This window comes from Trachurus japonicus, chromosome 11 (genome assembly GCF_045865225.1).
Source record: "Trachurus japonicus isolate A0001 chromosome 11, Traja_1.0".
Lineage (NCBI taxonomy): Eukaryota > Metazoa > Chordata > Actinopteri > Carangiformes > Carangidae > Trachurus > Trachurus japonicus.
Window position 1 is genome coordinate 21,939,939 of NC_140917.1, and position 23,841 is coordinate 21,963,779.

The 23,841-nt window shown below is 42.0% G+C and overlaps 1 protein-coding gene across 7 annotated transcripts in view; it reads right to left on the reverse strand.

Moving 5' to 3' along the window:
• Positions 1-2,701: 2,701 nt before the first annotated feature.
• elmo1 (engulfment and cell motility 1 (ced-12 homolog, C. elegans)) overlaps positions 2,702-23,841 on the reverse strand; it is a 100,374-nt gene continuing 79,234 nt past the window's right edge. For all 7 annotated transcript variants that reach the window (XM_085791831.1, XM_085791832.1, XM_085791829.1 and 4 more), the window contains 6 exons: positions 15,644-15,807; positions 12,908-13,020; positions 8,518-8,625; positions 8,119-8,201; positions 5,833-5,910; positions 2,702-4,247 (listed from right to left, as the gene is read on the reverse strand). In XM_085791831.1, the coding sequence (XP_085647957.1) occupies positions 4,047-4,247; positions 5,833-5,910; positions 8,119-8,201; positions 8,518-8,625; positions 12,908-13,020; positions 15,644-15,807 (747 nt within the window). In that variant the 3' untranslated portion in view covers positions 2,702-4,046. The remainder of the gene's footprint in view (positions 4,248-5,832; positions 5,911-8,118; positions 8,202-8,517; positions 8,626-12,907; positions 13,021-15,643; positions 15,808-23,841) is intronic.

Sequence of the window (23,841 nt, forward strand, 5' to 3'; positions counted from 1 at the left end):
AATGTCATGGAGAACATCTCATATCCCCTGCACCACCTGCTATTCAAACAGTGGAGAGCTCTCAGTCACAACTTTGCCATGACAAGGAATCCTTTCGTTGTCCTTATTTATTATTATTTAATGTACTATTTTAAAATCACATTACTTGTCACATAGAACTACATCTATTATGTATCGGAATTTGACCTGAGCATTTCAAAGCTTAAATGAAGTCCCAGTGCTTAAGTGTCTAGAAGAAGATACAGATCAAAAGATGATAGAATAACAAAGATCAACTGAACCTAAGAAGAATATGATGGGATTGCGTTTGCAGTAATCTCCTCTAATGGATGAACAATCGTCCTTTGAAGACGTAGCTCAGAGGAAGTTCCTGGGCTTGGTGGTAGATAGAGCCATCAAGCAGGAAATGGTGTCACACTCCATGGGGTAGGGGACTGCGACGACCTGTGTGTAGGGAAATAAATATCCTGTGACACACCCAGGCATGTAATGGGAAAACGCAGGTACCAAAACGAAGGACACACACACACACACACACACACACACACACACACACACACACACACACACACACACACACACACACACACACACACACACACACACACACACACACACACACACACACACACACACACACAGAAAATCTGAGATTAAATATGCATCTTAAAAACAAAGGCAGATCCTCACTCATTCTGGGTCATAAATTGGGGTGTGACAGATTCTTTTTCTCCACATAAATAATTCAGAATGATGACAAGTTTCACAGTGAGTAAGTAAACCAAGAGTAATTTGAGTCTGGCATTCAAATGCTCTTCATTTGCTGCAGTATAGAGTTGGTGAGCACGTTCAGTGGACCAAAACTAATATTACCTTTTCAAATAGCATTTTCTGCCCTGTTTAACATGTAGGGAATCTAACTTAAGTTGAGTGGGGCTATTTTTATATCGGTCATTTAGGTTTAATAAAGATGGAGCGTGACATTTATACGCTTGAAGCCAGTTTGAAAATTACAGCTCTCAAAGTGATCAGACAGATGCAGCCAGGGATTGTCATCTGTGAGTGTAGGGCTGCGTCTTTGGCTGCAGCAGCTCACCGCACACCTGCAGGCTGTGCAAGGTAGACAGAAGGAGATCATTTGAATTCCTAGAGGAGGAGGAGGAGGAGGGATGGTGACCTGTGCACAAAAACTCCCACCGACCAAACTACTACTTGTGTGTGATGAGGAGCACTTTAATTGGAGCATTTGCTCCTCCTCAGGCAGTCACATATTTTGAAATGCAGCTGTTTATGTATAAAATATTTTACATATCTGTAAAAGATGTGAAATGCAACTATTGTTATTGTAATAGTAATTTTTTGAGTTTTCATGTTGTTTTGAACATATAATGTTGAGAATTTCCTTTATAGATTTTTTTTTCTAGTAGAAAAACAAAATAAAAACAAATGTATCTAAATGCTGAATGTGATTGCTGGAGAGATGCAAACATAGCCGAGGCATCTGCTGAAGCAATGCTGAAAAGGCAGAATCTCTAGCTAAAATGCAGAATTTGTAAGATGAAAGATGAATGGCCTAAAATGGATTAAAATGCTACAGAGTTGTTCAGAAAAGGCAAACACAGTCGAGACTGACAGCCGAAGAAGGAAAGAAGAAGCAGAACTTATAGCTGAAGCTGAATGGCCTAAAATCGATGTAGATGAGTTCCATTCAAAGTTGATTGGAAAGACATTGTTAAAGCAATAGCTCAAACAGAAAACTTGACAACTTGTGAGGTCAGAGGTCAAAGAAAGGGTGTGGGGTGTGTGTTTTGCACCAAATGTATGGAAGAAGGGGGTCTGTTCACCTCTCAAGCTCCTTTAATTTAAGACAATACTGATGTGGTAAGAACCACAAGACTTTCATGTACACAAACATATCATTTTGGTGTTTTTAGAGTAAAAATTGTGGAGACAAACAACAAAAACAAACACACAAGAACAACAAGAACAAAGAGACGGTTTTGCTTTTCTCCTGATTTTGTCTACAACTGTGGAAGAAAACCATATGTGTAGAATGAAATGTGTGGCCAACAATTTCAGGCGTTTTTTTGACCCTCTCCCACTCTGGTGATGAAGTCATGCCTTCTGGCTAGTTGTGAATGCTAACAATGAAAAAGTGTCAGCAGTTCACAAAATGCACTCCTTTCGCATTTTGGTGGTGTCTTGTAGAACAACCTTCCATTGAAGAGACAAGGATTTTGTATTTTAAGATTCTGTAGTGTAAGTTGTCTGTGTGGGTTTTTTTTAGTCTAGATTCAAGAAGACCCTTTTTTTCTACTCAAATTTGGGTTTGCATGTACAATCTGCTTGATTTTCAAGTTTAAGATTAATTTGTGGGTGCGGACAATTATTACTTTTCTGTGCACCCTGTGTCACACTATGTAAGGAGGTCAGATGATTTAATGAGTGTTTATATGGTTAATTGTGTTTCAGGAGCTTATCCGTTCAAATTAAAATTGCCTCTGCCCTCTGGGATGATTAAAGTCCAAATCTACAACCATCTATTACTAAACTGTTTAAGGGGCAGTCTGTCCACAAAAGTCTTTTGGAGTTTTTGACTGAGTCAAACACGTGGGTACTGACAACTCTTCACTTCTGTGGCCAAAACATTGGTATAAATGTGCATGAGGTTCACAAATGAAGACAGGAACGGAAAAAATGGTTACAGTTCTTAAATCTTTAATGTAAACAGCAGTTTTCAGGGGCTTTGAAAAATCCTAAAGAAAAACATCTGAAGGTATTAAATAGGAAGGGGAAAATATATAAATCATACTAGAAATAACAATCATGATCTGTTTTTAAATTAAAAAAATACATAAACTTTCAATTTTGTGGCCATATAGTCCCAAACACACAAAAAAGACAACTTCCCTTGACCAAATACTAACATCCTCTTTGTAATACCAACTACTTGGCAGTTTTCACAATTTTTAAATCACTAAATTATGACCATCTTACACATGATAAACAAAAAAAAAGTTCAAATATTGCTTAGGAATGTTGTGTACAGCAGTCATTACAACGAGAGAGACTCAAATGAGGGAGAGACGAGTGTGTGTTTGTGTGTTTCACAATGGGGATGCTTTTGCTTTTTACGGTTGGTTTTGGCAAAGCCACTGTGTAGGTGTGTACAATATGCAATAAGCAGCGATGGGATAATAACATTAACATTAAAATATTTAAAAGAGAGGCCTTTGACTGTAGTAGAGAGCCTAGGTTCTGACAATCGACTTATTCTAACAGTCTTCAGTATATGTGTAGCAGGGCAGAGTGTACAAGACTATTTTTTAAGTAGTATTCATCTTAAAATGTACTTCAACCCTCTGCTCAGCCTCTTGGAAAACACTTAGCTGCCACAAATACTGTAAGTGAGAATGTGACAGGAAATACTGCTGGGAAGTTGACAACAAAACACAAAACCCCTGTGTCTCGCTGCTCCTGAACTACACAACCACCATCCCTCCCCACACAAAAGCCCTGAGGAAAAATAATAAAATAAACATAAGAAAGGACAACGAGGAAGCTGAATCAAATAGAATTTCTAAGCATTTTTCTACAACGATCTTCAAGCGAGATGACGGCTGGCGCCTCGGCCGCGAAGAAGAAGAAGAAGGAGGAGGAGGAGGAGTAGGAGAAGAGGAAGCGAATGTTTGGAAACATCAGACACAGGAAGAGAGTGAGAAAGAAGACGCAGGACGACCAGCGACGGGCCCAACAAATACCTCCTGATTTCTCATCTCCATGGCAACCTGATGACTCTGCATCAAACCCCAAGCCCCTCAAGTGCCTATTAATGTGCACCTTATTCTCTCTTTTAGAGGTCTAAGTGAGAAGCAAGAGGAAAAAAGTTCAATAAATCCTTTTTCTTTCAATCACAGTTCTTTTTTTTTTCATATCGTACGGTTTTATTTATTTTTTGTTCCAGTTTATAAGAAAAGGGGATTGGTCCAGTGAGTACAGTAGGTGCTGGGTGGGTCTGGGTTGGATCTCGTAGGACTGTCGTTTGTCTAGTTACAGTCATAAACAAAGTCATAGTTGCTTGGTTCTTTGGGGATCGGGGGCGGGGCCTCGGGAATCTGGATATTCTCTAAATCCAAGAGTCGGAGCTTCATCTCCATAGAGAGGAGGGTGTCCATGTCAGATTTGGTGTAATCGCTGGTCATCTCCTTACCAAGGAGGGCGTTCAGACCGTCTGTCCACACGCAGTACTGCAGAGACATGGACAGAGGAAAATCCAAAATTAAAAACACATAAGCACCGGCCTAAAGGAACTAAAATGGTGAATACAAAACAAAATACCTCTAAAAATCAACAAACGCTGATTGAGAATGATGTGTTTCCTAACTCAACGGAGGCTGCTGACAGCGTTCAGATGCCACCTACTTTAGAGCGTTGCAGGCATGAGAGAAACTCACCACCAAGGGAGAAAGGTCTGTGTACACTGTGACTCAGGAGAAATAGAGCAGGGACATCTTCTTCTCTCTTGTCCTAATTACAAACTTCTCTGTTTAAAAAAATATCTAAAAGAAAAAGTTTCTGGATACAAGCAGCAGGAGAATGACGTGTGTTACTGTCAGAGGAACTCATGCTGCTTCGGGCATTTGTGTCTAAAATAATGATGCTCTGATCAATGAAACACAAGAGGGTTCCCTTTCATTTTGACAATTTGTCAAAAAGTTATAAGAGATAAGTATTTAGGACATTTGCCCTAAGTTCAAATCAACTTCCAAGTTGCAAGTAATTTTGAGTAAAATGACAAACACCTACGCTCAGACAAAATGTGTTTGTCTGCCAGGATTCCTTCAGTATCTCTGAGCTTTTTTAATCAGTCACTAAGAAGGATTGTTTAATAGCACCAGAGTGATGACACAGCTTCATCTGCCAGGCATTTCTTTGCTGGCTAAGATAAATCTTTCATCAATAGAAATATTAGATCCAAATGTATTAGATCGGTTATTTTCCAGAAAACTTTCTCTGACATAAACTGAGACTGAAATACATAACTGCATGTTTTCGGATTTAAACAATAATTGCAAACTATGTAATTGGAAGTATATGTATAAATATACATAATATAGAGCTGTGGCATTTTAATGATCGCCATGAAGATAGTATTCTCCTTTTAAACCTGTATTAGCTGTGTTTTAGACTTCTATAGCTGAGACCGCATATTTGAGGTGTAAGCCATCTAATAGTTTAAAAAACATATATATTATTATGGGATTTCAGCAGCTTGAACTTGAGACTGGATTGGTTTTTTGTTTGCTCAATAGGTCCCACAGTAACTGATAGCGGCAGCACAGCCACACATGATGGTTTCAGGTTGACATTTCACGATTTATAATTACATTAAAGAAAAATTAAATATGCAAATGTTTTATGAAGAGGGAACTGTAAGAATACATACAGCGTTTTGGTGAGCACCTTAAATTCTCAAAGCAGACACATCCAAACCAAATTTCAAAGTTAAAGCTGATACATTTGTTAAGTTAGTTAACTTTATTTAATACTGAATTATTAATTGCTGACTTTTGTTCACAAACATTCTTTGGTAACATGTACACATGAACATTATGCGATGATGTGCCAGAGAAAGGTTCAACAGGTATAGGCTACTATACACACTACGCATGGTGCAAATTAATAGGTTAAACACACTGTGGTGATCATTCCTAATACATACCCGACTACTACACTTACATATAAACCATAATTTCTCTTTATGCAGTCACACTTGTTCCCTTTGCCTTGGGCACATTCAACAACAGCGTGGCCGGACAGTGTTGTGCTTACCTCATGCTTGTCAGGAGCAATGAAATTTAAATACTCGTCAGACTCATAGAGGACAGAGAAGGCCAGCTCTAACACCTCCTGGAGAGAGGAAAGAGTGAAAGGCAGAGAGGGAGGGGGTGAGAGAGAAAGTGGTGCAAACACAGAGCAGGGGACCGAATAGTGACAGAGAGGTAGAGGTGAGAAGGAGAGGAAGAAAGAAAAAAAGGGTGTGAGAGGGGAAAAAAGAAGAGGAAATAACAGGTGAGATTTACACCACAGTGTTGCCATACTGTACCACCGCAGTCTGCCTGCCCTCCACATGTCTCATCACCTTCTGCTACATCAGATGCACATCAACTCATGAGGTATCAGCAAGAGAGAAGCCAGAGACCTGATGATGCCTTTAGATTCTAGACACTTAATATAATGTGATGTGATTCCAGGCATTTTCCCTCAAAATCCACTACGGTTTGCTCTGGGAAATAAATTGAATGCAGCGTGAGGACACTGAGATCCAGATTTGCATACATGAAATTAATTCATTAAATGCGTGCTTGCAATCTGCGTGAAATTAGCGTCTGATTTACGGAGGCAGCAGGTAATTACACAATCCGGGTCTGCAACCTAGGCACAGTGTGTGAGGGAGAGATTAAAAGATGCACTTGAGTGGTGGGATTTGTCTCACATCAGGAGGCTCAGAGAAGAAAACGTGTAGTGATGTTGAATAGAGGCATTTATTATTGAAGTAACCTACACAATTTCATGCCAGTACATGGGCCATTTGCGGATATATTTCTTAGAGCTGCCGTCATGGATAAATAAGAAGCGGTGTTTACAGATGACAGTTAGCTGCAAACACAGGCCAACATGAAGGCAATTGCACTTTTTATGATTCAAATAAGTATAATCTCCACAGTGAATTAACAGCTTTGTTAGCAGTTTGAGTTTATAAGCAGAAAGACATAGCTCTGCTCTTTATTTGGTCTTATAAAAGGATACTGTGTTCATTTGTTAATGTTTGTTTTTTCTTTTTGTTCATGAACTAATTAAGTAAAGCCCTACTTCTGGTGCTGCCCTGTCTGCTATCATTTTGTTTAAGTGAAAACCTGCTTCATTAAATTTCTCTTCCCTCCCCCAAACAGCCCCATTTTAATGTACTGTCGCTGTTCTTTACATGCAGAGGATTTTCCGCACAACTTGGAGCCATCCAAAATTGTAATGAACATCCCTAAATGCAGCAGAACATGTAATCATCCACGCTTATCGTATATTCACCAGTTATTTGTGTGATCCTCCTTTCAAAAGGCACATAAAGCCAAAAAAGGTTTGCTCCAGTAATGAGATTCAAAGTGCAGCTTGCATGACAGGCAAACTGCTCTTCCAGGTTGGTGCACCTGTTTTCAAGATGCCATGCACGTCTTGACGCACAGAAGGTGTCTCCAAGGAGGCAAATATGGGAGATATAATACGTATAAAATAATCATAAAAACATCTAATGTGATAAAAGCGATGAAGAAAGTGCCTTTGATGAACACAGCTGACGAGAGCATCTGACAACACTGTTTGCAGCCTCATCCTCCCACCTCTGTCTCTGTGTCCCACAAATGGTCCACATGCCAGCTCTGCTATAAAGCCTGCAGAGGTGACTTTGGCTGGCCTTGTAACAGTGAGTAATGAAATGTGCTCGTGTTGTGTCATTCACAAGGCTGGGACAGGCCTGCTAGACGGCCCAAAGACCCCCCTTGGGTCATTCTCCTCGACCTGTGCTTATCGACAAGGTAATAAAAGAGACAAAGCAGGAAGGAGGCGCGCTCCTTTGTCTTCAAGGCTATTTATCCAGGATCCAATATATCAGAGTCCCGTGGGGTGGGTGGAGTGAAGGTCTGCAAAAACAGAGTGCAGGAAAAGAAGGTCTGATGTGTACACAAACACAGAGCAAGATGGCTCTTTCATCCTGGCTGAGGTACCGCAGAGATCTCACCAGTGTGTGACTCTCAAATTTAAACAGCTAAGATATCAGTATGTTTTTGGCAGCTCTTGTGTGAATTGTGCAGCTACAGGACAACTTAATTTATTTCAGCACAGCGTCGCTGATGGACACGTCTTTCTGTGTCGAGCACTGACACAAGTTATTGTGTTATTTCCCAAAGCAAAATTATGTAACTGACATGATGTTATGCAACTCTCATGCACACAGAAAAACAATCTCCCGCCTGGATGCACACCCAACCACCCACACATATGCACGTGTGCATGCGCACGCACGCACGCACGTACACACGCACGCACACACACACATAGACGCACCTTGTTTTGCTTCAGGGCTCCTTTCTCCTTCATGTGAGGACAGTCTTTGCCGGTGATAACAGCTTTGATATCAGCCACAGGCACTGCAGAGAGGACAGAAGTGAATTCACAACAACGACAACAAAAACAACAACAACAACAACATTGCTGTGACAACTGTGTCATCCCAGACTCAAGTGATTAAAACTTAAATCCTCCCCAGGTGCAAGAACCATAACTCAAACTAATGTTAACACTGACTCTTGGTGTCAGCTGCCTGTCACTGCACATATACGTAGTAGAGTAGGAAATGTATATTTTCATACATATAATGAGTTAACACCACAGTGAGTGAAATAAAAAAAATGTTGGGGTTATATTAGTTGGTAAAGACTATCAATAATTGCAATTGAAACTTACATTTGTCCTGCAAAGAGTCGTGGGGCACCTCACCCTGGGGGCTCTCCTCCAGATCTCCATAGTGCAGGACTTTATGGTTCGGAGACAGACGGCAATACCAAAACTTATCTGGAGGAAGAGATTAGGAAAAAGAAAAACAAAGGGGCAGAGGAGACCGATTTAGAGGAGTTATGAAATAACTTGCTGTTATAAGACATCATATGGGATTGCGTGAGTCATCAACAAGAGAGAAAATTAGTGTGCCAAAAGATTCTGTGACCGAAAATAAACAGAAAAAGGAAAGAGAGAGGGAAAAAAAACAGCCTTGAGGAAAATCCGCAGATGGGTTGCGACGCTGGGAATGAGGGGAGAGGTCTTGATGGGCAACACAACATACAGTTGGCCTTCATCGTTTTAACGATGATTTAACAACAACATACACATTCAAGTCAAGATCAAGAGAGGAGGTGCTGGGCTTTATCTGGCAAAGATCTGACCCTGAACTGTGACTTGATTTATTTTCTTTTCAAGAGAAAAAGCTAAATCCAAACATGTAGCAACTGGCCAACAGAGGCACGAGGTCCAGACTGTCTGCCCTGCCCACGGCAAGCACCAACTATGGCTGAGATCATTTGAGAAAACAGTGGCAGCTCTTTGGTTTCACTACATGTTACTTAAAAAATAAATGATCAAGAATAAAGCCCTCCATCAAGTTTGGTACAAATCAGCTCAGTATTTCTTTTAGGTAATTCCTCAGACAATAAAAGGACATTCAGACCACATATTGCCCAAAATACACCGGACTTCAGAGAGAGAAAAATCTGCACACTGATCAATCCTGTTTAAGAAACTCTTGACACTTGGCTTCAACAAACAACAACAATCAGCCATTTGGGAGTCTACAGCTGATAATACTCTACATGTAGGTTCATAATAAAAAACAGATGGTAAAGTAGTAGTAGAGAATGGTTACAAGTTGATCTGGATTTCCTACCAATAAAAACAGATAGACTTCTTTAGGTCTAAGACTTTTAGATCAATCATGTAAAAAGGAGAAGTTACTACTATTTGAGTGCCTAAACGCGTAATATTGTTCGTGTTTCATAATGCCAGTAAATACTTGTTGGTGTCAGACAGTTTCACTCAGGTCTAAGCTTAAATGCAAAACTCTTAAACTCTATAAAAGGTTTTATTTTGTGAAAGGTGACACATAATTTGAGTACGACTTAATTGCCACATTAAGAAGACATAAATCAAGTTGAGTGTACTTTCTCTTGGCTGAGGGAATCATTCAGCGGTGGGGGCTTGTAGTATGTATCTGCCAGCTGTGTCTATAAAGCGCCGCTCGCTGCCTCCACCAGCAGCCTCTGCGTCCAGCCTGGTGTTCTTTAGGAGCTTCCCTGCCAAGGTGGGCACCGAGCTGAGCTTGGCACTGAGCGGGCACAGACTGGGGAGGTCTGGCTGGCGTGTACATGGGTGGCACAGTCCAAATCCTAATTGCTGAAAATAGACAGTCGGTCGTGCCAGGATGGTGCAGGGTGGCACCAGTCCATGGGGAGTACATAGAGATGTGTGCGGCGGCTGTGAGGGGAGGGACACACTATCAACTGATTTGTGTGTGCTTGTGTGTCTGTATATAAGCACATATGTTTCTTTCTTTGCCTGGATTTAGGATTTAATTTAATTCTTGTGTAATTCAGACTACACCTTGTCTTAATTGACTCAAACTAAATGACAAGTTGGAACAGGACCAGGCCAAATTTCCAAGTTTACTTTTTTGCTTTAATGCAGCTTTTTTACACAAAGCACACTTCCCTGAGCCCTAAGTGGTGTTACCTGCCAGTGCCCTGCACTTAAAAGACAGTACAGGTAGTACTCTTCTTCCAAATTTCAAAACACCATCAACCTGAGCTTTTAGAGAGAAGCCTCTCCTTGTAATGGGCAGACTGGCACTTTGGAAGGTAGAGAGAAGAGTCATCTGCACTGAAGTCGGCTAAATTAATAATTGATGTAGGCACTTCAGTCCCTGCAGGCTGGAGGACTTTGAAATAGTTGTACAAGATGCTGAGGGAAGAGTGGGAAGGAGAGAGGATGAGAGGATGAGAGGAGGGGGGGCACGTTTTATGAACAAAAAAAAAAAGATGGGTCAACAGACATTTAACAGACAGAGAGTTACTATATACAAGGATAAAAACAGAAAAAGTTTGCCGGAGAAAAAATAGACTAATGAACAAAACTTCAGTTCAAGCATTCAACGCCCTCGTCTTGATTTATCGTCTCATTTCATGTGAGCACCAAGTGAGAAAGAAACCTGCTATGGGGCTCATTTTATTCATGTTCAGCCTGCCTCAAGTCTGCAAGGCAAAGGGGCTCTTTACATTGTCAGACTCAGAGCATGGATATACTGTGATGTACCAGCATGAGAACAATAGCTCAGAGAGGAGGTGGGAGGCAAGGATAGACATGTACGGGCTGAGGGAAGAGGGATCAGAGTGAGGGTTACTGATGAAAAGACAGGCATGTCAAGGTGGGGGCATGACGGTAGATGGGAACAGGGTTGCAACAGTAATGTGGAGAAACAGCATGTCCTTGACTTGAGTGTCCTCAGAGGGAAAGACAGACACTGCTAGCTTGCAGCGAGCAGACAGCTCCCCTACAGTCAGTGGACTGTTGCAGCAGATTAAAGCCAGTGTAACCCTACAGGCTACTGTGCTAAATTAAATCCAGGGAGGCTCATGAACTGCTTTATATACTGTGTGTGGGTCTACTCTTCCTGAATGGCTAACAGTTTTGTTTTTCTATTTAGTATGCATGCGGCTGCTTGCCTCTATGTGCATGTGTCCTAAATTCCTTAGACAAGCTTTCTAGGATCTCTTAAGTAACGAGCGTGATATGGTAATATGATTCACAGCATGTCACTGCTGCAAAAACCAGACAAAGCATAAATCAGCCAACCACAAGCAGCGAGAATGATCTGATACTAAATCTGGATGATGCTTCCCACCTCAACATCTGTCCTGCAACAACTCAAATCATTTTCCCCACCTCACTCCTCCTGTGTTTCTCTTCAGTTTTTTTTTTTTTTTTTCTGTAAACCGGCTTTGACAAAATCTGGATGACAGCTGCCAAGACAAATCGAAATCAGGCTTTAAAATGTCACAAGGAAAAACCACCAGGTTGTGCTCAAGTTGATTTGACTTATTGGAAAGCAGAGTTTTACTGCAGGGGAGCTGATGACAATAATTCAATAACAGCAACCTCAGCTCGTGACCAGGTTTCTATTGTTCTTTTTTTTTTTTTGCTTTCATATAGTATTTGGAAGTATGTGTGTAGATGGATAGAAAAGTGACAGAGAGAGGTGAAGGAAAGTGCAGGAGGGAAGACAGAGAAATGAAAGGATCAGGTCTCAAGCAGATTTAATCCTATTTGACTGAAGTGCAGTATATTATACCGACTAAATGCTATCACTGCTTCTCCTCTCTATCCCCCTTTCATTCCTCCTCTCCCTCTTTCTCTCTCGTGGCAGCGAGTGTGAAACACGATATTAGGCTGAATGATTCGAATAGGCTCCTGTCTGAGCTGGCTGCTGGGATTTTCCCTGTGTATCTCTCTTCCTCTCTCCTCTCTGTCTCACTAGGAAGGAATACATCAATGCTTTTATTCAATTAAACCAAAGAGTTTGCATCTGTGGGTCATGAATTTCTATCACAAAAAATGTCTACATAGCATGGCACCGAGGACAAAACAGACACCCTTAATGAGCGTAAATGTGAGGATGTAAAATACCTTGTGAAAGTTACAGCCCTTGATGTCTGCTATGCCACAAATTGTCTGACTCACACCCTCCATGCTGTAGAGCAATATCATGTTGTGCAACTTCTTTCATTTCTTTTCTCAAAGCTTTCTCTTGAATCTATCTTGACAAGTGCAAAGTATTAATGTGTGTTCTTGCCTCTCTTGGCTTTATGTTGTTGTATTTTATTCTATTTTGTATCGCCATGTATTTGTGTATGCAGAGGCAAAAGCGAGGAAGACAGTGTGATCGTGCATCTCGAGACAGAGAGACATGCCTGTGCTTGAATAACAGAGGCGGCCTGTCTCTGCGCGTCTGTGCCTCAAAGGCTGAGAGAGTTAGAAAACTCATGACAGCCGAACCGCAGCTGTCCACCTTTTCGAGGATCTCCTGTGATAAAATATCTCCTGTGGGGGTTTCCATATAGCAAAGGGAATAAGGCGATGAGTGTGGGTGTGGAGGGGAGGGATGAAGAACAAACAGACAGAGAGAGATGGGGATAGAAACAGAACAAGGGCCTGTGTGGATGCAGCGTGTACGTGGTTGTGATCTGTGAGTGAAGGCCGCCTCACGCCTCACGTCGGGCTCATACGCTTTGAGTGAACGTGTGCTTCTCACCTTGCCTCCTGCGACTACTGATCTTCCTGAAGCAGGTTCCCTCACACAACCTGTTGAGCCTCTGCTGTTTGATCAGCTCCATGATCTCTGGCTGGATCTTCTCCCTCAGCTCCCTGCAGATACAACAAACACACAATATTGGTTTAAGTGAATTATCTAAATTCTGTTAATAACCGCGCCCGTCCGCTGAGGCGAGCGGGCGACAGCCAGCGAGCGGCAGCATGCTCCAGGACCTGTGAAGTGAATTTTATTACACTTAGCCCGGTTTTCTGCCAGCGTGCAATATTCATCTGTCAGGAGGGAACAGAGAATAAGAAGCGTGCATACACTTCCACGCAAATGAGCACATGTAACAGCGCACGCACACTCAGAACGGTGTGATATAGCATCCCAAAAGGCTGATCAGTGGGAAATCTGTGCCACTCCAGCTCTTGCTTGGATGACTGTCATTTATTCATGCATCTACATGTATGTGTGTCTGTGCTGCATAGGAATGTGAAGCACACAACACGAGTCAGCATGAATTATGTATATTATCTGCCCAAGCAGCGCTGCTCCCCTTCTTTTCTTGCCATAATACTTGGATCTTTTCTGTTTCAATTTACTTTTCATTATTTTTCTACTCTAGAAATAAGCAGGTTTTGAAAAGATTTCATGTTTTCTGTGCCAATAGAAAATTATATATTTCTACCAGGAGATATAGGCTACACTTACTTCGGTTTCCTCTCTTCGATGGTCATGATCACATTTTTGTCCTTGTTCTCCTCCCCCTCCCCGTCAGCCTCATCAGCACTTGTCTGCCTTCATCTGTCTCCCTGCTCACCCTCCCTGTCTGTGTGTTTGCCTCATCAGTGACTCCAGTCATTACATTGATCTGTGGTCGCACATTCGCTCTGACATCTTTAAAGAAACAGCTAGTGGGGAAGGCGTGGCTCATCACTGGAGAGGATGGATGCTGATAGCTCGACTTCAGCGCCTCTCGTGCCATCCTTCAGATCGAGCTGCAGACATGTGAAGCAGCTTTTGTTTTACTCAGTCTGGCTGCTCTGTCTTCTGAAGGAGTGGCTCCACTTTCAATTTAAACTCCTTTCCGGCAAATGCAAGAAAATCACACACACACACACAACTGAATTAATGGGCTGAAGTGTTGCGCTGGGAAACCTCAATAAAAGAAGCACTCTGTTTGGTATCAGGTTAAAATGATTAAAGAAACGAGGCAGGAAAACCCCTTTCAAACCTCGTGGAAATGTACATTAACTTCACAGTGCATCAGAAAAATTATGCTGAACGCCAGTGAAGTGAATCAATAATAAATTGAGCCCAGCCACTTTTTCATCCTAATTTTCTGGAGGTTGCATTAAAATTAAGTTGCGTGTTAACATTTTCTCATTAGTGCATCCTCAGCGGCGCGGAGCTGACCTGCTGCGTGAATTTTTTATGTGATAACGATTTCTATCTGGGTATATGCAACTTTCAGTAAATCTTCCAACATACATAAGAAAAAAAAACGCGTATCAAAACAGCTCCAAATTCTGCTCCAACAGGAGTCAAAACGACATTAAATAATTCTTCAGCTCAGGCATTTTACCAGAGACACAGCTTTGATCTGACGCTATAATGGCTCCTCTTCACCTTCTTTTGATCTCTGCAGTCATTTCCTACAATAATTGATGGCAGAAAACTGGCAGCGGTGGTAGCAGGTGATACGAGGCTCCTTTAAATATGCCGTCTGACATGCTCTGCTCATTATGTTTACAAGTCATGACTGTACTGTATTGATTAGAGGAAATTTCCACCCTTGTGTCTTCTCGTGCTGCTGACAGCAGACTCATCAGTCTTTGACACTCCCTGCTCTCCAACAGTTATGCTGTGATAAAATGTTAAAATGGGCTTTTTCATGTCAGTGTCTGATTCGTTTTCAATTACTTATCACATGGAATAATGTTTAACAACAGCCTGAGCCTGGGTGGGAACTTGTTGCATTCAGCTACACGGTTATTACAATGTTGAAATTAGGTCAGAAAAATTAATTAAAAATAACTATTTAAACAAAGTTTAAGTATTTTCTGGTACAGTTTTCCACAACTTCCTTCACCTTTGTTCCGCTTTCTCCCCTAGGATTAATTGGCTTCAAAAGTTTGGTCTCTACCCCTCAAATATCGATTTAATAAGCCCTTGGCTCAGCATTGATTACTGTTCAAAGGGACAAGCTCACTCTGTGAAACGATTTTTCAATAGTGCTTGCTACTCCATTAAATACAAGCAGGACAAAACAATGTTCTCCATTACAGGACTGCATCCATGATCAGTCAGTCGGTGATCTATTCCAGACTAGCTCTCCATGGTTAATGAGCTGGAGGGTCATTAATGGGACATTCACTGGGAACGCCTTTGCAGACAATTTGAATTTGATTTGATCAAAAAAAATTAAGCACAGGTGCAACCTGCTTGAGGCCAGTGGCCGGCATTTGGTTGAGAAATTGAAAAAGGGAAAAGGAAATAATTACAGCATATTAATGACAATGGCTGTTTTTGTAGGTGCAAGGCATACCCCAGTTCCAGTCTTAGGCTTTATTAAACACATAAAGAGAGCGACTTCACCTCTAAACAAAGCTGTCACGCATACTGTAAAACTGAAGACAATTATAATCATTCTGTCACCCAGCAACAACCTTGGAGAAATGTGCACAGGTGCAATATGACACAATGATACCGGCGACTGATTGGTTCACTCACAGGATGGGGCGGGACTGGAAATCTTCCTGATTCATTCTCTCGGACTGGCGTATCTTCAGGATCTCTGTGTAGCTCAGATTCTGCAGGCGACTCTTGAACTGGTCCAGAGAATTAGGCTTGAGAGTCAGCGCTCGCATGATCTGCTCCCTCACCACCTGCATTACCTACAGAGGAGAACAGAGAGGTGATGGATGAGTGAGGTTATCACGGTACTGTATCAGTGACAGCACAGCCATGACGTCAGAAATAAGCCCCTCCCTGTGTCTCGGGAGTCGGAGGAGCATATAAACTGTGGTTCTGTTCCCGGCAGGATTAATGATGTGATTTTTTTTTTCAGAACCAGAGCCTATAATCCCGTCTGGTGCCACTGAGCCTTAAGGGGGAAAGAGCAATGCAGAATAATTTAACACTGGCTACTCAACTGTTAGCCCCTGTATCATGCATCAGTAAAATGCATGACAGAACTTTTCCTATAATATTACGGCAAGCTAATACCATTAGTCTGGCTGCAGAACCACGACATGAGTGCTGCTGTTCCAAGTCATCAGTCCCAACGGAGGGGTCTTTGTGATCAACAGAGGTAACAATACAATAAGAGAGTGCTCCACGACAACACATAAAACACATCATGCATATCCACATCAATTAGCCTAATGCATATGCATTACTGTCAGGAGATAATTCAAGTCTACACACACTCTGCTCAATTGGACACGCGGGCAATGTGTAACCACAGACACACACACACACACACACACACACACACACACACACACACACACACACACTGAAGAATGATGCACTGAGGATCAATGAGAATCAATAAAATTTAACAATATGAACACTGAGGAGTGAGCAGTAGTAAACACCATCAATCCCCTTAACTAACAAAGAACACAAATAAAGATGAGAAAAAATGTGTCATCTCATATTCATGCAGAAGAGTTGAGTTAGACAGAAACAGATGCTAAAAATAGATGCAAGATGAGATTGATTTGTCTATACTTGATATTCTCTTATAAAACCTGATGTTAAAAATCTGATTTAAGAAAAATGTAAGAAAGACATATACAACATATCACGAGAAAACTCAAAATCCTCCACATAATCTGTTATTTGTTATTTAGTACAGAACAGCCTGAACACCTAAATAGAAATAGCTATTGAATAACTGAAGGTGTAAGAAGTCGTGACTTTTAGTGATCCCAACACACTTGACCCAATATTGCTTTCAAGCGAGTCGATGTCTTTGAGCCTCAAACACTAAATGAGACAAAAACCAGTGACCAAACAAACCAGGGGTCCTAAACACAGTGGTACTTAACCTCATTAAGGTGTGAAATGGAATTAAAGCCGAGTTTGAGGCAGTTTACGACAGCATCACACTGCATTTTAAACACAGTTAATAAAGCCCTGATTATTTCCAAAGTATAAAATCTCCTCATCCCTGGGCACGTAATGCTTAGACCCCCGTAAAATGAGTCCTAAGCTGAAATCTTCACTGACAGCTGCTTCCATTTAGCTTCGCATTCTGACAAGTAATTTGCATTTTGCATAATTAGGATTTGAACACTAATATAAATCAGAGGTCGATTCTGTATTTGGGAAGGTACTCGGCTCACACACTAGGGAACTGACTGGGAGCGAAGGTAACTGCTGAAATAGTACAAACACAACAAACCCCTGAAACAGTGGTTTCCCTCTAACAGCTGAGAGTAGCTTACAGAGCCTGGGCTCAAGTGAGCCTGTAAATCCTGACCACACTATGTGTGATATCTGGCCATTAAAACAAACTTGACTTGGCTCCCGGGCTGCTCCAGCTACTGCAGTAGTGGTTGTAGATGTGACGAGCAGCCCTGATTATGGATCAGCCTTGTTAGCAGCTGCCTCTGGGCCTGCAGATGCTGATTCACCGCATCAGATCATACTGAGGTGACGGAAAGAATTAGACCATCTCCTCGTCTGTTGGCTTTGATTTTGGATGCATTGTATTTTCTCTGCTCGCCTTCTTGATCAAATGCTTGAGAACACACAAGTATTTCCATTCTTCCTCTGCAATCACACTTCCTCACAATGTGGCATCGCTGGTATATGACAGTCCATAAGATGCTTGTACTTGTACGTGTACAGAAAAGTCTATGGGCATTGCTTATAAATGGTCTGGTCTGCTGTTCTGTAGTATTCGGTTTCATCTGGTCTTCTCAACCTTAACAACCATGCCAAAGCCCAGCGTGCCAAGATCCCAAATATAGTCTTATGTAATATTGTTCTTGCTGTTTGTGCTTACTGCAAGGCGATTACTCATCAACTTGCTAACCTCTGGACTCTCACTAGTCTGACTGAGCCAGGGGTGAGCACATTAAAATAGAAGACTTCAGTTGGTGCAAATGAAACATGAACAGCATAGAGCTCGACCCAGCGCTGCAAAAAACCCGGAAAAAACTAAAGAGGACACAGGCGATCGTGGATAATCCTCTTGAATCAGTGTCACATTTGCTGTGTTAAAATGCGTAAAGAACTGGTCTGGACTCAAAATGCCCTTTTGGGAGATTGTACAGTGAGAGTGCCAGAAAAAAGAATGAACCCATTTCCAATTGTAGCTTTGATAAGCCCTGAAGGTAACACAGAGCTTCCCCTCATAATAAGACCAAAAGAAAAAAAAAAACATTTTAGAAATGATTACACAATTTAATCCAGGGATTAGCCTTCGGAATGCAAATATGTTCAGAGGCGGTAATCAGTGTATTTTTCAACAAATGGGCAACAAATTGACCTTGGAAAATAAACACATGCACAAAAAGGTGACAACTGCAGACAAGAGGTCTGTCAGGTCACATGGATTTATTTAGTTTAATTTTAATGCTCTAAAGCACTGATTCAGGAACTGAACAATGCCACAGCTGAGCTCTGAAATTAGTTTAAATGACTCTTGATTTGGACCCTGTGTAACCCTTATTGTCTGGTTTATTCACAGAAGCTCCAACACAGACCCACAGCAAAGCACAAGCTTGTCTCTGCCGTGATCCAAATCAAACTGGCATTAAGGCTGAGGCAGGACATCAGTGACTCAGCACAAGCATCTTCTTCAAATCCCCTTTGACAGAAGCAGACACAAAATTCACATCACCATTCTGGACTGGGATCAAGTCCGATAAGAAGAAGGAGAATTTGATAGAACTGTATAATGTCATAACCTAATACATAAACAACTGAAGGATTGATGATTATTTTCATGATGAAAACCATGCTGCCGTACTCATGGAGCTTAGCCATGTTTCAGTAACAGAGAAGCACAAATGGGTAGGGATGCAACCACTAGGGGGCAGAGGTCAAGTCTTCTCCAGGTGAGTGTGTAGAGACTGGGCTGAGCTGCTTGTTGAAGCAAGTTTTAAGGAGGTTTTTGTTTTTCTGTCCTTACATCTGTCTTTCTGTCTAAACCACCCCGCTACCTGTTCATCCATCAATAAAAACAGCTGTCCACCCCCTCCTCAGATGAAACCGCTATAGGGACCTATTTTTGTTACCTCTCAATGGTAAATGCCATCTCCATGCATGCCTCTTCTGTCTGTTCTGCCTTTGTCTGTGCTTTGATGTAATCTGTAAGTCATATCTTCATGGGGGGGGAAAAAAACAGGGGTGGTCCAGCCAACAGGAGATTTACACCCCCCACCCCCAGAACTGGCCTCTCAGCAGCCCCCCTCCCCACCTTGAGCTGAAAAGTGTCCAGACAAGTGGAAGCAGCCACAGCTTGCAATCATGCTACCAGAGATTCATCACTGCTGCCCACCACTTTTAATCACAGCTTCACCAGAGCGGCCTATCATAAATTTTCACATGCATACACATTCTTATAATCCTGATAATAAAGACTCAAATTAATTTCTTTTCCCATTAAGATTACAAATGGCCTGTCAGAGTGTCTAGAAGGGACATAGTACTTATTTGAAAATAAAGGAAACAATAAGACAGGGGAGAAACAAAGACAGAGCTCAGTTTTAGTTATAATGTGGGATACAGAGACGATTGCATTGTACACAAAAGTGAATTCTCTAGTTGTTTCCTCAAATCATAAAAGACAGATCTCACTGTCACCTGCAGCCTTCTTCCCAACATAATCCCGATCTCCAGAGACCGGAGTGCCACGCAGCCCCGGTGTTTCAGCGGAGCCGTCCCCGGGGAATGTTCATTAATATGCCTTGTTTGCAGTCATGTCTCTGGCAGGAAAACAATTCTGTCGGCCCATGTGGCTGCACTCATGCTAATTAACACTGTGAATATTCATCACGTTTAAAACGAACACATGGTCCTTTCACAACAGGTCGTGCGTGTGTGTGTGTGTCTGTGGTGGGGCGGGGGCATTATGAATATTTTATCCCCATCCTCCTTTAGTCGAGCTCAGAGAGCACCTTGGCAGAGGTGAGGTGACGTCAGCGCTGAGACTAACTTTACTGGGTGAGCTCACTCTTAAAGACAAATTTAGGTTCAGTTCAGTTCGCTTTTAGCTCCGCTCTTGCTGATCGGAGTAGCCTACATACTGTATTGTTCATCCTTTGCTTTTATTCTTGTTGATCCAAGATTTATCAAATCCATCTTGTCCATCTTTGGGCACACATTCGCTGTCATGCTCCCTAATCTCTCTCCAGACAAGACGCCACCATTGGCTCCTGTGGCCCCTTTACGCAGGGGGACGTTAGACACCAGAGCAAGTGTCAGCAAAAGTAATTAAACGCTGTCCCACGAGCCATCCAGCGCGCGTAATAAAGAGATTGCCGCACTGACTCATCTGCCACACTCTTTCATCCTCACTCTCCTTCTCGGTACTCATCGGTTTCTGCTCGAACAGGACAGTCGACCAGCTCCTCTTTCTCCCTCTCCCAGAGTCGCGCCCATCATCCATCATAGACGACGCGTCAGCCGTAACAAATTACCGTCCGCTTCCCGGCGACCAATTGACTGTCGCCGCTGCTCCATTTACCTAAGAGGATGCTAATGACATCATTTACCAGCTGTCAGTCAACTGCTCACCCGCCACTCAAACCCGGGGTGAAGAAACGTGGAGAACGTGCAGGAGAGGCGCAGAGGTGGCCAAATAATAGGGCGGTAATCACAGAATAATGACTTTGCCGAGACTCCCTGAAAGCAATCAAAAAGTCAATCTCACGTGGTGATAATGGGGCCTGCGTTGAAGAGCATCTGTGCATTTAGGGCTTTAAGGGCGACAAAACATGCATACCAGCATATGAGTGCACACATACACACACACGCACATGTTTACTTCTGTCCCTTTCTTTTTAGATACAGAGGAGTAACAGAGGAACACAGGGAATCCATTTCCCTGTTATTGAAATGGTAATCACATTTTACCTCTGTGCCGCCATGTCCCATCTTCAGTTAATAATTATCTCACTTCAAAGTTGACCATGATGCCATTAAAATAAAACAATGCCACAGAGATGGACATGAAAGGATGCCTATGTCTTATCACACAGTACAGAGTGAGAGGACTCTGATAGGAGTTGTATTAAATTTAGAAGCTGACAAAAATGCACTAGATATAAATGCTAACACGTCTCTTGGAAACTGATTTAAAAAAAGAAAAAGAAAAGACAAATCTGTGATTGGAGATAAATGGTCAAACTTTAGACAGCTCTTCTGTTGTCACCTTTAAATCAATATTAAAGCTGTCACATAATTCTGTATTATAAAATATGATATTACTGTGAATTTAACCATGAGTGTAGGTAACGGCACAGTCCACACTAGATCGTATCATGTATTAACAAGCTGTTTGTGCACACAGTATGTAGACACACAGACAGCGTTTCCGTCTGGTTTCTTTTTATGAAACAGTAGTGACATTAATCTATGCCAACAATGCCAACTGTGCCGGTTTTTCCTATCCATCACCCCCGTGGTCTGTGAGAGGGGACATTTGGGGGAGGCACAACAAAACACAGATCTCCGTCTGACAGCACACACACACACAAACACATACACACACACACTTTGCTTTGGTCACAACACAGTGTTGTGCTTCAAATGCTTCCTACTGGTTTGGACTAGAAAAAGCTTGATCTGAAACAACAGCCCATGCTGCTGGGCACATCAGCTGTCGTGGCTGTGACAGACATGATGGTTGCAGAGACGAGATTTGTGAGCAGCTCAGATGAGGTGACATTAAGGCGACACAGGGGGAACCTTTATCAGCACTTGGACGGTGAGAGACTGCCTTCACCTGTAGTGGGGAGTGCTAAAGGTGACAAAATCAATACGGGCATCAGGAAAAGTAGTGAAGTGTTGACAACAACTCCTCAGCGTCACTGAGAGGATTAGTTTATTAATTAGATTATCAATCAAAGACTATACAGACAGAGCAAATTAATCAGTGAACAAACTCTGACACATCTGAAAACACCATCTAGGGCACATGGAGAGAAAATATGTAGCATTTTTTCATTATATTCTGATTTGTTGTTTCTTGATGGATTAATCCAAACAACAATCAGCGCATTATTCAATAATGAAATAATTGTTGGTTGCAGCTTTGATAATGATCTTTTAAAGTGTCACAGCATTGTGACGCATGTCTGTAATTCTATCTCAGACATTGTTGAGACCGGTTGACGGCCATATTAATAGTATGTAACACCAAACAAGAGGCTGTCAGGGTGAGAGTGGTGAATGCTAAACAGCAGCCAAACTCCCAGATTTCACTTAGTATATTCAGCGTTTCTCGTTAGACTCTCCTGACAGCCCTGCCATGGTTCTGGGTTAAGTCTGCCGAAAGCATCTAAGTGGAAAGCCACCACTTTCATCCATTAAAATTTCAATTATGTATCTACCCTACATGGCTCCAATGTAAGGAGTCGCTATACGTGGATATTTCAATAAAATAAGACAGAGCACTAAGGGGTACATATAAGTTAAAAGTGTCGAGAAAGGCAGATCCTTGCTCTTCTAGTGAATGCCTCAGGGACCTGTTTGACGGCATTAAAGCACCACAGGGAAGGGAACAGAACATACTGCACTGAGGGCTGATACACACACTCTACTGTAGCTCCTGCAGATATACCAATTTATTCCTTCTGGTACTGTACATGCATTATACAGCATGAACAAAAACTGAGTGTAAATTCCAAACGTTCGTATTTACACATACACACACTCAACACATCTGGAGACCCCCTCTCAACAGTCCTGTTTGCAAGAGTGATGCAGGTCAACGCCGGCTGTTGCTGCTAGCTGTTGTTGTTGCCATATTTAGAGGCCCAGTACTGCAAGCCTAGACAAAATGTCAGAGGAGCTCTTTTTCAACAACCAGCTCGATGGTAAGTGCAGCACAGTCCATATGCAAGACTGTAGAGCAGAGCCGCCTGGGAAAGCGCCACTTACGGTTTGTCTATCAAGAAATGCTGATGAAAGCCAAGTGCTGACCTTGGCTTGTGCAACAGCATCGCATTAATGAGTGTTTTATTATGACACGGTCGTTGCTGGAAATATGAACATTGTGCATTAATTGTCCCAGAGGGATGAGCAAATTGGTTGTGATTAAACATCTATTCAAGGACATCAAAACAGGTATTATTTCATTATATGAGATAAGCCTCATCGGGGACCAGCACTATCCTGCAGTCTGCAGATAATGCATCATTGTTGGGTAGGAATACTATCTGAAAAATCTGTTTCTAATGCACTTTTGGATCTGATTGAACTTGTCTGGTGAGATGAAGTCATCCAAGTTCTCCATAAAAAATGCAAACATCATCCATTTGGGACAGTTGCGGGGTTTTTTACACCAAAATTGCAAGTGTGACATCGCACATTGCAAGGCCATTTTTAGCCTACAAGGAGAACTGCAGCATTTTCCATCAAGTTTTGCAGCAGATGCATTGATTTTCGCAATGTGCAATGGGATTCAGGGATTGACAGGAAAGGGAGGTCACAGTGGCTGGTTCATTGTAATTAAGATGGTGGTAAAATGCATTTTGTGCAAAGAGAGTCTCAAATCATTCCAGGATCTGAGTAAAAAATCTCAAGCACTGCAGAGCAAATCACAGAGAGTGATATTCTGCTCAATTATTTTGCCATACTATACATGAGCCATTTTGTAAAGTGATGTGCTTCTCTTGACTCTGCTGTTCTCTCGTGCATACTAGTTGCTTGTGCGTGTTCAGTCTTAATTGTCGCCTATCTCGTCT